Source organism: Pyrus communis, chromosome 9, assembly GCF_041283825.1.
Source record: "Pyrus communis isolate YQ-2024b chromosome 9, ASM4128382v1, whole genome shotgun sequence".
NCBI lineage: Eukaryota > Viridiplantae > Streptophyta > Magnoliopsida > Rosales > Rosaceae > Pyrus > Pyrus communis.
In genome coordinates, this window is record NC_142573.1 from 127,944 (window position 1) to 148,468 (window position 20,525).

General features: G+C 35.7%; 1 protein-coding gene and 1 pseudogene across 4 annotated transcripts; both read right to left on the reverse strand.

The window, feature by feature from the left end:
• Positions 1-2,058: 2,058 nt before the first annotated feature.
• LOC137739674 (nudix hydrolase 13, mitochondrial) lies at positions 2,059-5,155 on the reverse strand. Of its 3 annotated transcripts, XM_088700077.1 has the most exons (7): positions 4,611-5,155; positions 4,276-4,400; positions 3,347-3,464; positions 3,140-3,223; positions 2,857-3,012; positions 2,344-2,746; positions 2,059-2,220 (listed from the first exon to the last, which is right to left on the reverse strand). In XM_088700077.1, the coding sequence occupies exons 2-6, from the start codon at positions 4,350-4,352 to the stop codon at positions 2,360-2,362; spliced, it is 822 nt and encodes a 273-aa protein (XP_088556203.1). In that variant the 5' UTR covers positions 4,353-4,400; positions 4,611-5,155; the 3' UTR covers positions 2,059-2,220; positions 2,344-2,359. The 3 variants fall into 3 exon arrangements, with proteins under 3 accessions (XP_088556203.1, XP_088556204.1, XP_088556205.1); XM_088700078.1 differs by lacking the exon at positions 2,059-2,220 and having other exon boundaries at positions 2,278-2,746; positions 4,276-4,395; positions 4,611-4,747; XM_088700079.1 differs by lacking the exon at positions 2,059-2,220 and having other exon boundaries at positions 2,278-2,746; positions 4,276-4,330; positions 4,611-4,745.
• A 7,203-nt stretch (positions 5,156-12,358) lies between these two features.
• Positions 12,359-16,941, reverse strand: LOC137739196 (calcium-dependent mitochondrial ATP-magnesium/phosphate carrier protein 2-like; annotated as a pseudogene). Its single transcript, XR_015966207.1, has 6 exons — positions 16,613-16,941; positions 14,875-15,303; positions 13,749-14,524; positions 13,209-13,299; positions 13,072-13,103; positions 12,359-12,937 (listed from the first exon to the last, which is right to left on the reverse strand). The product of XR_015966207.1 is annotated as a calcium-dependent mitochondrial ATP-magnesium/phosphate carrier protein 2-like (transcript).
• Positions 16,942-20,525: the final 3,584 nt, after the last annotated feature.

The window sequence follows — 20,525 nt, forward strand, 5'->3', positions numbered from 1 at the left end:
CTAGGTAGGAATGGGAATATACATTTAAGGATCACTCCCCTGGGCGATGTGAGATGTTTTGTTTATCCACCCCCCTTAGAGGCCCGACGTCCTCGTCGGCACATAGGTGGCCAGGGTTAGGCTCTGATACCAAATTGTCACATCCCCGCCCGGGGTGGATCACTTCCCGAGCCTGCTCCACCACCGTAGCACGATATTGTCCGTTTTGGGCTTACCATTCCCTCACGGTTTTGTTTTTGGGAACTCACGAGCAACTTCCCAGTGGGTCACCCATCATGGGATTGCTCTAGCCCTCTTCTCGCTTAACTTCGAAGTTCCTACGGAACTCGAAGCCAGTGAGCTCCCAAAAGGCCTCGTGCTAGATAGGGATGGGAATATACATTTAAGGATCACTTCCCTGGGCGATGTGGGATGTCACAATCCACCCCCCTTAGGGGCCCGACGTCCTCGTCGGCACACACGCGACCAGGGTAAGGCTCTGATACCAAATTGTCACATCCCGGCCCGGGGCGGACCACTTCCTGGGCCCGCTCCACCACCGTAGCACGATATTGTCCGCTTTGGGCTTACCATTCCCTCACGGTTTTATTTTTGGGAACTCACGAGCAACTTCCCAGTGGGTCACCCATCATGGGATTGCTCTAGCCCCCTTCTCGCTTAACTTCGGAGTTCCTACGGAACCCGAAGCCAGTGAGCTCCCAAAAGGCCTCGTGCTAAGTAGGGATGAGAATATACATTTAAGGATCACTTCCTTGGGCGATGTGGGATGTCACAATCCACCCCCCTTAGAGGCCCGACGTCCTCGTCGGCACATAGGTGGCCAGGGTTAGGCTCTGATACCAATTGTCACAACCCGGCCCGGGAAGTGATCCGCCCCGGGCCGGGTTGTGACAATATTTGTCACATCCCGGCCCGGGCTGGACCACTTCCCGGGCCCGCTCCACCACCGTAGCACGATATTATCCGCTTTGGGCTTACCATTCCCTCACGGTTTTTGTTTTTGGGAACTCACGAGCAACTTCCCAGTGGGTCACCCATCATGGGATTGCTCTAGCCCCTTCTCGCTTAACTTCGGAGTTCCTACGGAACCCGAAGCCAGTGAGCTCCCAAAAGGCCTCGTGCTAGGTAAGGATGAGAATATACATATAAGGATCACTCCCCTGAGCGATGTGGGATGTCACAGATAGATTTACGTCAATATATTATTTTTTTTGTTATAAGATATTACTTATATTTTTTGGGGTTGAAAATTCGTAATATTAGAAGATTTTAATTGATTTTTAATATTTTTAGAAAATATAAAATGAGCATTAAAAAAATAAATACATATAATTAGGTAATTGGACTCACTCCTTAAAACCATATATGTTTTTGGACTTGGATCTAAAAGCCCCGCATGTTATGTATGAGTTTTTCTCTTCATGCCATGTATGAGTTTTTCTCTTCATGCCAATACATTATTGAATCATGATGCCATAATAAAAATAAACCCACTCTAAGTTTAATTAGGGATATGGATGCTATAATATGTGGCATACATTTTGGAATTTGGAGGAGGAGGAGATAAACGTTGAAACTTTCTACTGATCATCAGATATCAATGAACATCATAAATCAAGTTGAACTTAGTTTTGCATATGCATGTCTATTAATTTATTTATAATTAACGAAGAAGCGTTTAAAAGTTATATCAAGTTGAAACATTTCTGCTTCTGATTGGAGTCACTACTAGGCAGAGAAATTGAACATCATATATGTCAATTGGCATAAGTGATTGCCAGCAATGCGGGAAGATTGCATTTCAAAAGGACAATTTTGAAATCAACTTGGCTGGGAAAAATTAAGGGAATTTTAACGAAAAGCCCACGGTACTGTTCACTTTAATGAAAAACTACATTTTGACACTAAAAAGTCAAACTTGATATTATTCACTTTACCCTTTATTTTGTCCTTATCGTTAAAACTCAAAGGTTTCAAGCCCTTTTCATTAGTTTTCCTAAAAATTAATTCTGGCAAGGGATATCATTTACATAGTGGGAATCCTACAAGCCAAACTCAGAAAGACCAATATACCCTTAAATTTGACGAAAAAGAAAACAAATTTGACAGAAGAACCACTAGTGCAATACATGGTTAAGTTGGAGAGCGGAAAAAACTAATATGAGAATCTAGAGACAAAAGCTAAAAAATGAGGTAAAGTTGAGGGCCACCATGCACCCTCTATATACATATATATATATATATATATATATATATATATATATATATATATATATATACGTGTATATATATATATATATATATATATATATACGTGTATATATATATATATATATATCATGCTTCTTATATCATATAGTCATATGTCATCAATGGCAACCCCTTGGCCTTGAGAGCCAAGTGCCATGACAATGGACATCACCATTTGAGTAGCACTTGAAGAAGCAGGCTTTATGTAGCAGTTTGACGACACAATTTTACATTCGGCCACCACATGTTCCACATCTGATGAAGAGGCCGCCTGCGGCAGTGGGTGCAGGGTAGAATCCGTAGATGGCAGCTCCTCTCCTTTCATCTGATCTTCTGATCCCGTCATCATCTCCACAACTTTCACTTGTACACCTTCATCAATATCATCATCATCATCATCATAGATTGAAACTTCTGCCATAACTCTTAGAAACTGCTCCAGCGCTTTGCGCATCCATTCGTACCGGCAGACTCTAAAAGCCTCCTTTATGCTTAGCTATATCCGTACATATTAATTCCACATAGAATTTAAATAATTAAAAATCAAATCTCTACTTTAGATGATTAATATGTTATAGAAATATGTACGTAGTACTAATTACGTACCCATTTTCTATCACGGTTTTGCTGCTCTGGCCAGGTATCGAGCTCTTGAGTGACCTCCAACGCAAACATGTATCCTCTGCATCCTCCTTCCAGGCTGAGGCTGCACATTTCCTCTCTACTTTTGCTTCTGAACTCCCATACTCCCAGCGGAGTTTCCTGATCGAGAGAAAAAATATACAGACAAACCAGTTATATATAACGTTAAGGTTCTTATGCTTCATCATTAATTTCCTAACAATCATCAAACCAAATACAAATAAAATTAAGCACAATTAGTACGTACTCTTAGGGTTCCTTTGATCCCTGCTTCCTCAAAGGCTTCACGACAAGCAGCTTCTAAAACAGTCTCATCATCCTCCCATCCACCCTGACAGTACAGACACACACGCGCACATTTGAAGCTAATTAATTAAACCATACAGCAGATGGTGATGAATTAGAATCAGTTAATCTGGAAATAATGAAGTAATTAATTAAGATGTATGCATACTTTTGGGAAGACTCTGTCATGACGGTCTGGTGAAGAAACCATAAGAACTTGTATCCTGTTCTCAATATCAACAAATTGGTCGTCTCCATCGTCTTCTGCTATCCGGTAAGGAATGCATCTGTTGCAACACGTGCAAGTACGACCTAGCTCTATGAGTACGTAGTATTCCAGAGTGAATTCCTTCCATAATGTATTTTAAACCTAAGGGTAATGGTAGAGTAACCATTGTTTTAAATCTTATTTGTAAATTTTACGATGTGACAATCAAATAAGACTCTAGGACTTACATAATTTAAAAATATAGATCAAACGTCAACAACCACGTCATGTGATTTACATAATATGATTTAAAAAGATGGTTTCTATTATCATAATAATTTTGTGATTAAGAATACTGTGAATGAGACAAAAAAGATCGTGCAAAATATAAAAACATAAAGAAAGTTAAGTCATCCCTTATTGTAAGTTGTAATTGCTATGACCTATGAGATGAAGACAATTTGCATGCATCCATCAAACAGCAAAGTCAAGTGTATATAGCTAACCATATATATTGCTACTGTATTACCAGTGGTTATTAGTTAATTGGGGCTTGGTACCTTTTGTTTTTATTTTCTTTTGGTGATCCCTACTATATGTTATATTTATTATCAGTAATTTGATTATTTTTTACTTTCATCGAATTCTAAAGTATTACAATTTGAACGCACTCGATCGAGAGGAAAGACAAATGAATGGAAACTTGACTAATAACGCTGCAGCAACTGATTAACACAAGGGACGAAAAATCACGCGCCAACAGTAAAAATATATACATATATGTAAGTGAAATGAAACTCAGAGAAACCCCCAATTAAATGAAACTCAGACGAAAGTATTTGATGAAGCAATGAATGGAAAAGAAGGGCACACTATTGCTACATACGTACCCAGAAACGAGTCGGAAATTGTTGTCATAGCGTTGCCGATGTCGCCCAGTTCGCGCTAGTAGCACAGAAGATGACATGATGATGTGTTTATATAAATATTCTTCTATATATCTACGGAAACTATCCTTCAAACCCAAAGCCAAGAAAATTAATTAATTAATTAATAAAAATGAATGAGGTAATTTCCATCTGATTCTAAAGTAGATCGGTCTAAAAACAAAAACCACAATAATTAGAAGCATTATGAGAGAGAGAGAGATACAAGTAAAGCTAGAACAAGAGGAATTAATCAAAACAGATACTTGTAATATTGATTTGGAAGGTAGGTTACGTACCTGGTAATTAGTTTTGTACGAACTTTGAGGAAAAAGAACCAGCTGTACTACCTAGCTAGCTAGCTTTCATAACATAACACAACAAATTACTTAAACTCTCGTCTCTTTCTCTCTTGATCGATCAACAAAAATTTCTTATTAAATGATCAGCTAGCTCTCATATATCTCGTCAACAAATAAACTCGACGGATTATAAGGGCAGGTCAAGGCCAGCTGCTGCTAGCTAGCTTTGAACAATGCAGCACAACATTTACGTCCAAGGATCGACCCAAATAACTCTTAGCTTCTCCCAAGAGGCGGCCGGACAAGCTGCCAACTGACTTGTATATATAGATATCTTTGTGTCAGACACAAGAGAAGAATCTACATCATACTGCAGCTTTTCCTGGAGATGAGTAAAATTAGAAAGGGAATAATACAGAACAAGAAATATCGATGGAATAATGATAATGTCGAGGCAATTTCAAAGAAAGAACTAACAGAGAGAGAGAGAGAGAGAGAGAGAGAGAGAGAGAACGAGGTGAGGGTGAGGGCCAGAGATTTCCGCGGGACCAGAGCAACGGCATCCATTTATAAGAAAACCGTGCCAAGTTCATTTCCATAACGTCTCCACTCCATTAAGTTATTTTTATTATTTTATCGTTATACAATTTAATTAAGTTCTGGCCATTCTCATGTGGCAACTGGCACCCCGTTATAAGTTATAACTGATGATGATTGAATTAACTTTCAATTAAAATTCAGTTTTTTGGTAAATATATCCATCCAACCAACTTAATTAGCAACTAAGCATAGAGAATTGTGATTATATATGTATGCTGCCAAACATTGATTAATATGCATGAATAATCTCTACTAATTAATAAAACACTTATTCTCAATCAAAATCCTATTAAATTACCAGTTTAATCCTCTAATTAAAATAGAACATGAATAAGAAATATAGGGCGTAAATGTAATTTCACACAACCAAATTTTTTTCAAAACCTCACATACATGTAATCCTAACATAAAAAATAAAAAATAAAAAAAATTTCCTAGTCTCACATTCTTTATCACTCTCTTCCTCTCTCCTTTTATTTCAAAAACAAAAATGCCCATATGCTAGTTATGTATTAACGCACCTTAAGTAATCTTCCACTGTATACATTGGTTGCTACAACAAGCTGCGATGGAAGTAGAAGTGGTGATCATTTCATTATTTTTAATTTTCCTTGGCGAGTCGGCGACTGTGACTTTGGTAAAGCACGCCGACTGTGACTTTGGTAAAGCCATGCTTTTAAGGGAAGAGATTTTTATTTTTATTTTTTAAAATAGGAACATCCTCTAGACTATTAGATTTAACTTTAATAAAATTCTGTGGTTGAGATTAAATCACAGGCCACATAATCTCAACCACAGAATTTTATTAAAGACAAATATAACGATCAAGAGAGTGTCCCCATTTTTTTTTTTAAACTGAGATCCTTCCCCTTAAAGGCTTCATTGGTAAAACATGCATGCATTTTTATAAAGAAAAACTAATGAAAATGACTTGAAAACTTTGAGTTTTAACGATAAGGATAAAATAAAGGGTAAAGTGAATGGTACCCAGATTAACTTTTTAATATAAAATTTTAATTTTTCATTAAAAAAAAAAAATATAAGAACCTTTCTGTTAAAGTTCCATTTTTATAATTTGTTTGTTTTGCTTTTGATGTGGAAGATTTGTAAAAAGAGACGAGCCAAAAGTAACCCGAAACACGCAAGCTAGTATGGCCGTCGATCATGTGAGAAAACGATAGCCACGGGCCCACGTTGTTAAGTAATATACACTAGCTAATAAATACAGTAATCAAGTGGTGGGAAAATACTCGATCATACAAAAAGAGCTACATTTTATTAGTTGAAGATGACCTGAGAAAACGATAGACGAAGCTTCTCCATGCATAATAGTGATTGAGAAGGCAAAAGTGTATCTTTTTTTTTTTCCACATATAGCTTTTTAACAACTTTAATTTTAATATAATATTATAATCGTTGATCAAAATCCTCTTAGAGCATTCTCAGTGAGATGTTATATATAGAGTTGGAAAAATGATGGATGTAGCCAATTTTAGAGCCCCAATGAATCTTTGAGGCTTTATAAAAGAATTTATCCCAATGAGGGGCTATATATTTCGGATTCTATATGGGACTATATATATTTATTTATGTAGTAATTTAATTAAGCGATTGATTTTTTTTTTTTTTTTTAGCTTTTCTTAAGTTGATTTTTGAACATGCTATCTTATTTTTTTTTAATGGACCTTTCAACCTAAAAAGTTCAAAATGTGACAAAGTTAAATTTAATCACTTATAAATTGTTCATTGGATTAGATTATCTCAATCTCATCTGTTGGCAAAGTTAAATTTCACGTATAACACAACAATTTACCTAGCACCAATTGGTAAATTAGTATCATACAATTTTGAAAAAAATTATTTGAAAATTTCATCCACAATTTCATGCACCAATGCCCATGAACGTTAAATCAATTTGAAATTTTAATTCTTATGGAATTTAAAACAATCATTAATTAGCCACATTAAAAGAAAATAAGTAAGAAAAAAAATTAAAAAATAATAATAAAAGGTGAATATAAGTGTATTTGCAAGTGGAGAGAGAGTGATAAAATTTTGCTCATATGGGTTGTTACTTTTTTGTGGGATCAATTGTTTTTTGGGGCTAGATGTAGCCCGATTTTATGCTACCTAAGAAAGAAAGTTGCTAGCCCAGTGGTGAATCTAGCCCCATTTTTCGGCTCATTAAGGATGAAATTTTTCGCTAAGACTTGAATTGTAGTAACTTCATTGGGGATATAGCACCCCATTGGGGATGCTCTTAGTCTCCGGTTTCAGTTTTTCCTTGCAGTTGCTGATCTATTAACTAATAAGCAAGGGAGGGAATTGCAATACCAGCACCGCCCTTTGATTGTTCGTAAATATCCTCTATCTCCGCATTTTATTTTATATTCATACTACATTTTAATGCAGCACTCTTTGTCAATAAAAAATCAATAAAAGGTAGTATACCTCATGCAAAGTGTATGTCTAGGCACGTAGCTGACATATGTATCGTCATACATAATTGCATTGGAATGTTCAGTGACGTTCCTGGAAAAACTGCACTAGCTAATGCTGCAGAATGGTTACCAATCAAATTAATCAAAGGAATGCGCATTGATTCTTTTGGGCGAGTGCGCAATGCATATATGCAGTTTGCTTTAGCATCGATAAAAGCTATGGGTTACCATCCACGACTCTCTGCAACTCTGACTCTTTACTGTGAGGCACCTAATTCTGTGGTGTATATATATTGATCTCATCTCAATGTAAATTTATAATATAGGCATCGACCCTATTATTGTGGCACGAGACTGATGCCTTGACTTTACACACACACACACACACACACACAATTATATATACATACATAAATATATGTTGGAAAAATTAGGATCTACTTGCTATATTAAATCACATATAAAATCAAGAAATAATTCATGCAATTATATATCACAATAATGCATACACATGAGTAACTAATGTTAAATGAACATGGCATAATGGATTAGAAAAACCTATAAAATACGGTCGAGACAAGTGTTGGACACTTTGTCCTTAAGACAAGTTTATATCCCACTACGGTGCTCATGGTTGATCGACGCATGTCTCCCAAGATACAACGATCACGTCCTTGTAATAGTAGCACTCCAAATCACAAGGCTCCATGAACCACGATTATGTTGAAAACTCTCTCATATGGACTCAATGTGACTCTCTAATATTTAGTGCACTCTATGTATGATTATGTAAATGAATGAAAAGTCCTCTTAGTGATCATAGGGGCTTCCCTATTTACAGAATGTGAGATATCTCTTTGGAAAACATGTGACTATTCATGAAAAGTCAAAAGTTGCAACACTTCATTTAAGTAGACATATCTTTCTACCAAAAAACTCCACTTCTAATTTCCATTCAATTAATAAATTTAATATAATGATATTTTATTAAATTTTCCAACAATATATTGATAGTACTTTCTTTCTTTCATGAATAAGAACCTACATACATACATATATAATTAAAATCATGTATACTTATAGATTATAATATATATATATATATATATATATTATAAAGAGAACACCATAAAATGATGAAACATTCAAAATACCATAAATTGTCTTTCAAGAATTTCAAAAAATACAATTGAACTAAAAGGAGTTAAAGTAATTCACAATATTTTAATTTTGGATGAATTTTAAATTTTAGAAAAAATTAAAACAAAAACCTTCCACGTTAGTAATTCACTATATATTTTTAGATTATATAGTATTATGGCGCATATATAGCATCGTTACACGTAAAAATATGCATGTATGAGAACTAAGAGCATGTTTACTATGAGAAAGGTAGATATATAAAAGTTTATATATGAGAGAAACAACCCCTCCTTAGAAAGGATGAGGATACTCTCCGGATCCTCTTTGTGGGGATCCGATGATCAATTAATCATGTCCGTTTATTGTATATTGTGTGGTCAGTTTTTGTTAAATATTATTTATATTTAATTTTAAATTCAAAATTCAAAATGATTTATAACCGCACAATGTACGATGAACAGACTCGATTGATTGATCCTCCAGATCCCTACAAAGAGAATTCGGAGAGGATCTTATCCCCCTTGGAAATCCTATATTTTGAATTTTTTTTATTTTTTTATTTTAAGCATGAAAAAATATGAAACAATAATGAAAATCAATTTCAATACTTAATTGCTAGTAAACACATAAATAAGAATCATATTCATCCTTTCAAAATTTTGGTTTGTTTTGAACCACATTATTGCTAATTCATTGTAAGGTTACCCCACCCCCTCCCCCTTAGTGTAAATAATATGGTTTGTTAAAAAAAAAATTGGTTTGTTAATAAACATAAAAATAAGAATATTACTATTTCTTACAAATTTATTATTTTTCGAAAAGAAATTTATTATGACGTCACGTGGCTGTTTTCTACCTAATAAATTTTTTCCCCTTCAAAATTTCATTATATCTTTTAAGGTAAATTACATAGAACTACCTTAACTATTAGGTCATTAACAGTTTCATACTTCGTCTTTAAAAAGTTTCAATGTCATACCATATCTATGAATTTGTTGCAATGTTATACCTTCCGTCAGTTTGTCTGTTAATTCTCTGTTAAGTGCTGACGTGTCTTGAAGCGGGACCCACTCTTTATTAAAAAATTAATTAAATATTTAAAAAATTAAAAAATTAATTAATTTTTTAAATTCTCAATAAAATTATTATTTTTTTAAATGGGGGACCCACCTGTCCACCCGTGTCCCCCTTTCTTCTTCTTCTGTTCTTCCCCATCCACCCGTGCCCCTCCCCCCCCCCCCCCCCCCAAAACAACCTTCCTTCACCACCCCACCGCTGCCTTCTCTTCCCTATATCCACGCCGACGAGGAACACCACATCAACAATCCACCCAAACAGTCCCTTAAACCACACCATTGCCTCCCCCAACCTGCAGTTCACCTTCGCCAGCACATCCGGGTCCCGAGAGTGGGTCATCGCCTGCGCAATCGCTTTCGCCCGCTTCGCCGCTCTTGAACACACCCGACCCGACAAACACCCCCTTTGGGTTCAGGTTGACCTTGCCATGTCGCGCGTCCGGGTGCAGATCGACGGAGGGAAGGGGGATCCATGGGTGAGATGGAGGGACGTGGTCATGGAGGAAGAGAGGGCGACGGTGGGTGGTGAAGGAAGGTTAGGGGTGGGGGGGGGGGGTGGACACGGGTGGATGGGAAAGAACATAAGAAAAAGAAGAATAAAAAGTGAATGAGGTGGTGGGTTTTTTTTTTTGGGGGGGGGGGGGGTTGGAGATGTTGGCGTGGGTGGGGAAAGGGTCGGGGGTTGTAGGGAAGGGATCTAGGTTTTGGGTGGGATAAGGGCGGCGGGGGAAGAAAGAAAGGGTGAGGGAAGGGGTGGGTCCCCATGTCAAAAAAAAAAAAAGATTTTATTTTTTTTAAAATTTTTAAAATTTAATTAATTAAATTTTTAATAGAAAATGGGTCCCGTCACTTGCCACGTTAACATTTTAACAGAGGAATTGACAGACAACTGACGGAAGATATGAAATTTTAACAAATTCGTAGATGAGGTATGACATTGAAACTTTTTAAAGACGAGGTATGAAACTATTAATGACCAATAGTTGAGGTAATTCTATGTAATTTACCCTATCTTTTATGTATAAAGGGTGAAGCAATCATAATGCTAAATTGTCCTTCTATTAAAGATTTAAAAAAAAAAACATATAAGGTGGTTAATAAGTTCATTATTTTTCAAAATATATTTAAGAAAAAACAATATCTCAAATAAATAAAATTAAAACAATTAAAAAAATTCAATTGTTAGACGTCTACAGATGTGGCAAGAGACTTTCTAATAGAACAAGAAAGACTTGAGTTAGCGGTATTTGGACGCACTTGACGAAGTCATAGTCTCATGGCAAAGGACATTTATCTTAATGAATATATAAATTGTATGTATACAAAAGCAGAAAAGGAAAGGGAAAAATTCTCATTAGCACTTGAAAAAGTCGTGATGCCCTTCTTTTTCTTTTATTTTTCACTTTGAGACTGCGGGTCATTAGCTCTAGAAAAAGAGCGTGTATTATGCATTTTGGGAATTGTATTGGTAGGTCTTATTTGTAATGTATTAGCAAAATCTATTAAATTGCAGTCTTCCTATTATTATTCCTCAACGAAATGCCCTAAATTCGACGTTGGTCAATGGGGGTATATCCGTATATGGCATAAAATGGTGGTAGCCTTTCACATTCCAAACGGGAATCTCCTTTGTTGCCTGGTAAAATGGGCCAGCTAGGAATTCATTTAGTGCTCAATAGAGATATTTTTAAGGAGTTTTAACTAAACAATTACAGTATTGTTTACTTTAAACTAAAAATACATTTTTACTTTAAAAAGTCACTTCTGTTACTATTCATTTACAACACTTTTTTCTCTTTTTGATTAAAACTCAAAGTTTTCAAGTCATTTTCATTAGTTTTCCTTATTTTTTAAAAACACAATATATACATGAGTGTTTGGTAATCAGAAGTTTGGATGACAAGATAAGTTTATAGATCTATAGTACGTTGAACAAAATAAACAAAGGAAAACTTTCTGATTTTGTTTAAGCTGAGGGTAAATTAATCCCTACATAATAGTGCGATGTCAACTATACTAATTCATCTTCTACATTTTAACTTGAGAAAATTTGAAGATTATCTGTTTCTTTGTAAAATATGCCAATACATCATAAATTTAGTGTTCAATCAAATTTAATTTTACGCAACAAATGTGACATAGTGGGTTGACAAAACTAGGATATCCAATTTCCATGCCCAAATGAAGGTAATTCCTTCCGGCTCTACTAGAGAAGAGAACAGAGCACGATTATACTCATTTCGAATTCTGAAGACTCATTAGAGAGCGAGCAGAATATCTTTAACTGTAGCAAACTATAAACATATAAATGGAATGGCCACAGTTGCTACCAAGAGAACCCAAGGAGCACACATCTAAACAGAAGACAGGCCCGAGCCGACGGCCCGGGAACCAGAGAGATCTTATTCGAAGCCAACAAAAATAAAGAAACAGATCTTGTCCTAACACATATTTCGGATGATAGAAGAAAGAACACAAGCAGGAATAAGGAGAACTGATAGGAAACAATGAGCCATCAAAACTAGTACTACTCAACCAATCTGATCAATCAAACTGTCAAGTGACACAGATGGCTTCTTAAACCTACCACGACATTATCCAATCGACTCAAAGGTATAACAATATGCTCAAGTTACACACTGTGTTTGGGGTGGGGTGTTACAATACAACACTGCCCCATTGCATAAAAGGCTTTATACAAGTTTTCGGACACCCAACTATATGGGCAAGCCAATTTTGCCCTTTCACGAAACCTAATGCTAGCACTCTTATTTATGCTACTAGCCCATGACTAAAAAAAATGATTTCATCTATTCAATTTGGAACCTTATTCAACGTATTCACTCATCATCATATCGTTGTCAACTTTACAGCCAGCAACTTACTTGCCGGTCATTGCTTAGAGCTGCATAATTCTTTCATCCCAGATCCAAACTCTTTTTCATGGACTCATAAACCATATAAGTAATACTTGCAGATGGAACTACTTTAAGAAGATTAGGAAATATTCCTTCGTAGAATCCTCTTAACCCTTCATGTTGGAAGGTTCTCCTGAATACATATCAGTGTATACTTGCATTCTGAAAACATGTTAAAAAATTAGCGTCAGTTTAAAGACACTAACTTGAAAGTTACAAATATCATAAAAATCAATTCAACAAGATATCGATGTTTCCACAATGCACCTTGTCCTAACAACCATTCCCTTATATTCAGTGTATACTTGCATTCTGAAAATATGTTAAAAAATTAGCGTCAGTTTAAAGACACTAACTTGAAAGTTACAAATATCATAAAAATCAATTCAACAAGATATGGATGTTTCCACAATGCACCTTGTCCTAACAACCTGCAGTGGGTAAACACAAGTTGCACCGAGAGCTCCTGATACTGTCCCACATCCCAATTGCACAAGAGCACCAGGTTCTACAGAAAAAAAAAAAAAAAAAAAAAACATTTGCACCACATAACATAGTGCCAGAATTAGGGCAAAACACAATAAAATTAGAGCCTAAAAATGATGAGGAAAGTAAACTACTTTGCAAATGAAATTCTTTCCCCTGTCATGCACAATATATTTCTTGGACATATCTTTCAATGTTTCATAAGCAGCAAGATCAATATCGATGTTTCCACAAATGCACCTTGTCCTAACAACCTGCAGTGGGTAAACACAAGCTGCACCGAGAGCTCCTGATACTGTCCCACATCCCAATTGCACAAGAGCACCAGGTTCTACAGAAAGGAAAAAATAAAAAAATAAAAAAAAAACACTTGCACCACATAACATAGTGCCAGAATTAGGGCAAAACACAATAAAATTAGAGCCTAAAAATGATGAGGAAAGTAAACTACTTTGCAAATGAAATTCTTACCCCTGTCATGCACAATATATTTCTTGGACATATCTTTCATAAGCAGCAAGATCAATGCCAGTATAAGGGACCATCCCAAGCAAAGATGGAACAACACCCTTATAAAATGCCCGGGGTCCTGACCCATATTTCTCTACACAGAGTTTTAAGACTTGGAATTCTCCCACCTTCGCCAGTATAAGTTTGGATTCGTGTCTTAACAAGATCCATGGGATAGATCACAGTTTGTGCGACAGCACCTGCTAAGCCACCAGAAACAAGGCGAGTTGCAGTGCCGACATTAGCCTTATCTTCTTCACCATTAGCGTGGACAATAAAACTTTTCAGCATTTCACAAGTGTAGAACCTGATGGTGCTTTCGGGAGCCACCTTCAAGACATTTAAACCATTGCCACGAAAAAAGCCCAATAAGCCCCCTTCTCCCCATATCTCTCTTATTGCTGGCATAATTCGAGCTCGTTTTGTTTGTACTTGCAAAATAACCTTTAAACGATCAAGAGGAGCGGTAGCTGTACATGACGTTGCCCCTGCTACTGCTTCAGCAATCAAATATCTACTAGCATGGACATGCTTACCGATAACCTCCGGGACAACAGTCTGCTCCCTAATATCAACAAGGCACACCCTTTCCAAAAAATGATAAATATTCTCGATGGTTGCCTCCTGAGGGTAAAGTAGAAGAAAATCTCTCCATTCTTCAAATGTTATAACATCATTATTATCCTTATCAACACGCTCAACAAAAAGTGCAAGTTCCTCGTCATCAATTTCAATCCCTACAAAAGAGGGGCTGGTGTGGCTTATAGAAGGAAAAGAATCCAACAAAGGAAAGCCATGTTTACGACGAGCTATAATTTAAGTCTTAAGGATACGATAAACTAGATAAAAACAAAGATTGATAAACTGATTATACAAAAAAACATAAGAAGATAGAGACGATTGACAAGCTTGTCTTGACATGTTTGAACATTCAAGAAGGAAAGCACAATGATTAAACAAGTAGATGAGAACGAAGGAAAGGAGTAGACACGAAAGCATGAAGGAAGGAAAATATATGATAATATAGAGAAAAGGAAAAGGAGCAGCAGCAGCAGTAGCAGTAGTAGAGTTGGTTATATGGAGATACCTGCCCTTACAAGTGCATCCCAGAGCTCTTCAGGCAGAATGCAACCATTATGCTCGACATCTATTGCTTGAAGGATGCGATAGAGCTCGAGCTCTTTATGGTCCATGTAGCGCTTAAAATCTTGGTAATCGACACGGCCATCTTGATTGGCATCGCAGACATTCAACAAATCCTTGGCATACTTGTACTGGGAGGGTATGTCGAGGGTAGAGAGGCCGGCCTCAATGAGGGCGTAGTCCAAATAACCAACATTTGCGGTGTCAGAGAAGTTAAAGAGAGTGCGGATTCTGAGCTCTCTCTGCTCCTTGGTCTCTCCCAGGGCCAAAAGCACGTGATCCATGGACACAGGCCCGGTTTTCTTAATGGGATTGCAGGCATTTCTTCTTCGGCCTGGCTTTGGCTTTGCGTCCTCCTCCATTGGCATCTATTCTGTTGTATTTACTCAAATCAATTATTGTATTCTATGTGTAGTTATAGGATTTGAGAGTGTAATCAATTAAAAGATTTTAAAGGATTTTGAAATCCATTCAAATCTAGGTATAGTCAATTAAAGGATTTTAGAATCCTTTAAAATCTAGGTGTAGTCAATTAAAAGATTTTAAAGGATTTAGTGTATTAAAAAAATTAAGATTTTGGAGGATTTCATTAAGTTGTGGATTTTATGAGATTTGAGAGCCAAAAGTATATATAACCAAGACTAAAAATAATCCAACCTCACCTCTTAGGATTTTAAATCCTTCCACCACAATCCACCACAATCCATTCAAATTCTTTAAAAATCCATATGAATTTTGTAAGAGTCTTTAATCCTCTTAAATCCTATCAAATCTATCATTTTTAAAATACTTTAAAATCTTAGTTTGACTACACCCTCCTTAGAGCCGATGTTCCTTTTAGAAGGGCGGAATCTAAATATAGTGTCGAACAAGTAGGTGTAACTGTCGAGTTCTATGGCGGCGAACTCAACAGAGTCAGTTATAGCGATCTCGCTACTGTGAAAAAATATGCTAGACGTGCTCAATTGGGTGAGATTTTTGAATTAGATCGTGCTACTTTGAAATCCGATGGTATTTTTCGTAGCAATCCACGGGGTTGGTTTACTTTTGGACATGCTTCGTTTGCTTTGCTCTTCTTCTTCGGACACATTTGGCATGGTGCTAGAACCTTGTTTCGAGATGTTTTTGCTGCTATTAAGATTTTAAATGATTTTAAAAGTGATAGATTTGATAGGATTTAAGAGGATTAAAGACTCCTACAAAATTCATATGGATTTTAAAGAATTTGAATGAATTGTGGTGGAAGGATTTGAAATCCTAGGGGGTGGGGTTGAATTCTTTTTAATCTTGGTTATATATACTTTTTACTCTCAAATCCTACAAAATCCACAACTTATTGAAATCCTTAGATTTGGATATACTTAGATTTGGATGGATTTTAAAATATTTTAAAATCTTTTAATTGATTACACCTAGATTTGAATGGATTCTAAAATCTTTTAATTGACTACACCTAAATTTGAATGAATTTTAAAATCCTTTAATTGACTACACTATAATTTTAAAGTCTTTTAAAATCCTCTCAAATTCGAGTTTGAACTACACCCCATAAATCTGTCAAGTGGCACCAAATGGAGGAGGAAAATTCGAATTTTCTGGAATTGAAGAATCAAAATTACATTACAATGAAATGCATACTATAATAAAATATAAACGGAGGAGGATTAACAAGTGAGAATTACCGAGTGAACCGAGACGAATTTCCATTGCAGCAAATGAAAAGCCAGGTGTAATGTGTGTAATCGGCCACTGCTCCTCCTCTCCACAGTTGAGATGGTCGTCGGGGATCGTCAGCAATGCCATCGGGGAACAAGAAGAAGAAGAAGTTGCCGATTCCCATCACACTCTCAGACACGATCATACGATTTGATTTTTTATTTCTGATTTTTTTGGTTTGTGTATCTATGTATGTTATGTGTACTCTATAACTTTACTTTTCTTTTTCACTATCCAAATTATAAAAAATAACCAATAATAAAGAAAATAAAAATGTGATTGTGATCAATCCAATCCAATCGGACGCAGAACAGAAGAAGAAAGGTTGCAACTCGCAAGTGCAGATGCAGACGCAGACGCAGAGACGAGAGAGGTGAGGGTATTGGATTTTTTCTATTTGTTTTTCCAAAAAAATAATTATTTAATTGAGTTGGTGTCCAACTGTAGAGTAAGTTTTGCGCTCCTAGTTCGCTTTAAAAGTCGAGGATTCTAGCCTCCGAATCTTCAACATGAGGTCCAACGGCCCAAATCATCACCATCTGGACCCAAATTCAATTGAATTTTAACGCTGAAAAGCCGGACCCAAATTCAATTAATTTTAACGCTGAAATTTAAATAAGCAGTTATAAGTATAACCTACAGTTATAATAGGTATTCATCGGTTATGAATATTACCTATGGTTATAACGGATATTTATTTACCCATTTAATTTAATATATATATAATTTTTTTTTTTTAAATTATAGGCCGTTGGATTGGTTATATCCATATAATTTAACATCGAAGTTCTGTGGTTCGTATCTGATTTTTTTTTGTTTCCCATGTTTATATGTTTCTAATGCTGGAAGAAGTTTGATGCTTTCTATTGTCTGGTATATTACCTGGCAATGTACTGAAAAAAAATGCTTTCTGCAATATCGAATGATGAATGTATTTGTCATTTTACTAGTATGGTGGTATCCACCAGATAAACTTCTGTAGAATGGATCGATGGTTGAGTTACAGTAAGCAATTTCGGGATTTCCGATTTGTCTCAAAATTCCGAAATTATTTTGGGATTCCCAAAATTTTGGTTTGGAATCGGTCTTGAAATTAAAGAATTGTTTGGGTGTAGCAAAAAAATATCGTTTGTAAACTATCATTTTAATTATTAGAATTGTATGAGGACTTAAATGATTAAAATAGGGAAATGCATGCTAAAATGTACCTATAACAGCGTTTAATTGTCAGAAAACGAAAATTATGACAAAATTTTCTTTTGTAATTTTCAAGTTGTTAAAAAAAAACATGCAGACGGGTGAAAAAGGGGTAAATGGGTAAAAAAAGATAAATAGATTAAAAAACGGATAAACGGGTAAATGGTTATGGTTAAATGGGTAAACGGTTATGGTTAAATGGGTGCATGGTTATAAGTATGGTTAACCGTTTATAAACGGTTATGAGTATGGGTATAACCGTTTATGCAATTACCTAACGGGTAAACGATTATGCGAGTATGAACATAAACGGTTATGGGTAAATAACCGCGGTTACCTGCCTGTCATAACCGTTACCCATCCCTAACTATAAGAAGTACCAGATGCGTACATGTTTTTAGTGACCAATTTTTAGATCAATCAAATACCACTCCGTCTATCAAATGTACCACAGAATGAGCCATAACAATGATATTTTCACGTGTTTGTAATGTATTCACACATGCATGCAATGTTCTATTGACTAGATAAAATCGGCAGTTTCAAGTTTAAACAAAAAATGATAATTAAGCAAAGCACATTTACATCACGTTCATGATTCTATATATTTACAATTACCAAGCTCAAGCAGGATAATCAACAAAATCATGCATCTCCCGCTGGTGACCTCGAATCGAAATCCAACCTCGGACTGCATTCTATCGGAGCTTAATTAGCCCTTTCCCTTTCAAAATTTCAAATGCTGCTGCCTTGGCTCTGCATTTCTAGTTACTTCCCTCTCAAGACCTAGTTCCATTACTGCAGAGCAATTCCACTTTCTCGATCGGCTGCCGCCTGCAGCAACCTTTCTTCTGACTTCTGACCCAATCATGTCCTTAGATGTCTCAGCCACTCCGACTTTCGTCTTTTAACCCACAGTTAGCTACATGTTGATATCTCACTCTCTAATCTCTCCTGAGTCTCCCCTCCTCTCCTCTCTCCTCTCCTCTCTAGTAATATATGTACACCTTGGGAAAGCCTGAAACAGAACAAGGTACACTAACCGCTTGCTTTTATTCTAATCACAATGTTGTATGATATCCAATATTGACAGCTAACCTTTTCACAATGAATTTCTTCCCAATTTTATATAAGATGAATTCAATCATATGAGGAATGCATGGAATTGGAACGGAACATTGATCATTGAATCTATGTTGTTCAATTCTCAGGTAAACTGCGGCTGCGCTATAAAACATGTTTATATCAAATGCCTATGAGCATCTGATGGTACTTTTCTTCATAACGCCGAAGGAGGTCTGAATTTAAATATTCATAAATTGACATAATATTGCTTGACTTGCGATAGCATGAGAAAGAATTTCAAATTAAGAAAAAGCTCAAAGGTTCCACTGCAATTAGTATTAAAAGATTAGAAACCATTGAATCCACCAATAATTTCAGAAGTTGACGTTAATAACTAGTTAATTTTTTATGGTTCATACTGCTTCGGTGTCACATAACATTTGCAGTCGCCAGTCGTGGATATAAAACAAGTTACATTCCAATCATACTCATCTTATTCATACTATAAAATCTCGAGCAGTGGAATTTTTTTTTTCTTTGTTGTTTGTCTAAGAGCCAATAGAAAGAAAAAAAAAAAAGTGAAACATGTTGTTTTGTAATAAGTGAAGCTGAATGTTGAGAGTATTAGTTCCACGTCGAAGAAAAATAGGACATTGCATTTGTTTATAAGTAATTGAGTTATTTTTTATATTGTCAACTGATTTTATAGTGAAATCTCAACTTTCTTCACGGTATTAAAGTAGATTGTCCATCGTGTGAAGCCCACTGACCACATATACTCCACGTTACTCGATTTGTGTTGTCCACGTGTTAAGCTTAAAAATTCGTCACACGTAAGGAACGGGAACATGTTGAGAGTATTTATCTCGTACCACCGAATGTGAGATGGCGTGTTAAGAGTATTAATCACATAGAAAAAATAAAAAAATTTACATATACTTACAAGTGATTAAACTATTCTTCATATTATCATTGATTTTATAATGCAACCTCAGTTGTCTTTACTAAAGCACTGCATCTCTGCAAACAACTCTGTCTAGTTTTTAAATAAGATTTTTTAGCCAAAATGGTCTCTGAGATTTTCATAATACATAACTTTGGTCTTTAAGATTTAAAATCAATCAATAGAAGTGGTCCCTGAGATTGTCCACAATCCATTATTTTGGTTATTCCGTTAAAAAACTTTGTTAAGTGGTCCCTAAGTTTTTTAATGGAAAAACCAAAATGATGGATAGTGGACAATCTCAGGGACCAAAGTTATGTGTTATATCCTCAAGTTAACTGAGTTTTGTTAACGGTATGATCAAAATAATGGATGGTGGATAATCTCAGGACCACTTTTATTGATTTTAAATCTCAGATACCAAAGTTATGTGTTATGCAAATCTCAAAGACCATTTTAACTAAAACAAACATTTAAATAATAATATTTATTACTTGTTAGTAATCATCATGAGAATCCAAACGAAGAAATGACATGAGCAAACGGAAGTGATGAAAAGGGCAGGAGGTAGGGAGAGATAGAGAACCGTAGAGGTTACAATGCTTATTATGGTTTGTATATAATTAATATGTGTTTAATTAATAGTTTAATCAAAGACTAGTTTGATGTATTAT

Excerpts from the sequence above, each read along its gene's own strand:
- LOC137739674 (XM_088700077.1), bottom strand. The coding sequence starts at position 4,352 with ATGTCATCTTCTGTGCTACTAGCGCGAACTGGGCGACATCGGCAACGC. Across the intron at positions 3,224-3,346 it reads ATGACAGAGTCTTCCCAAAA|GGTGGATGGGAGGATGATGA; the intron begins GTATGCATACAT and ends CTGTACTGTCAG. Across the intron at positions 2,747-2,856 it reads AAAACCGTGATAGAAAATGG|CTAAGCATAAAGGAGGCTTT; the intron begins GTACGTAATTAG and ends GTACGGATATAG.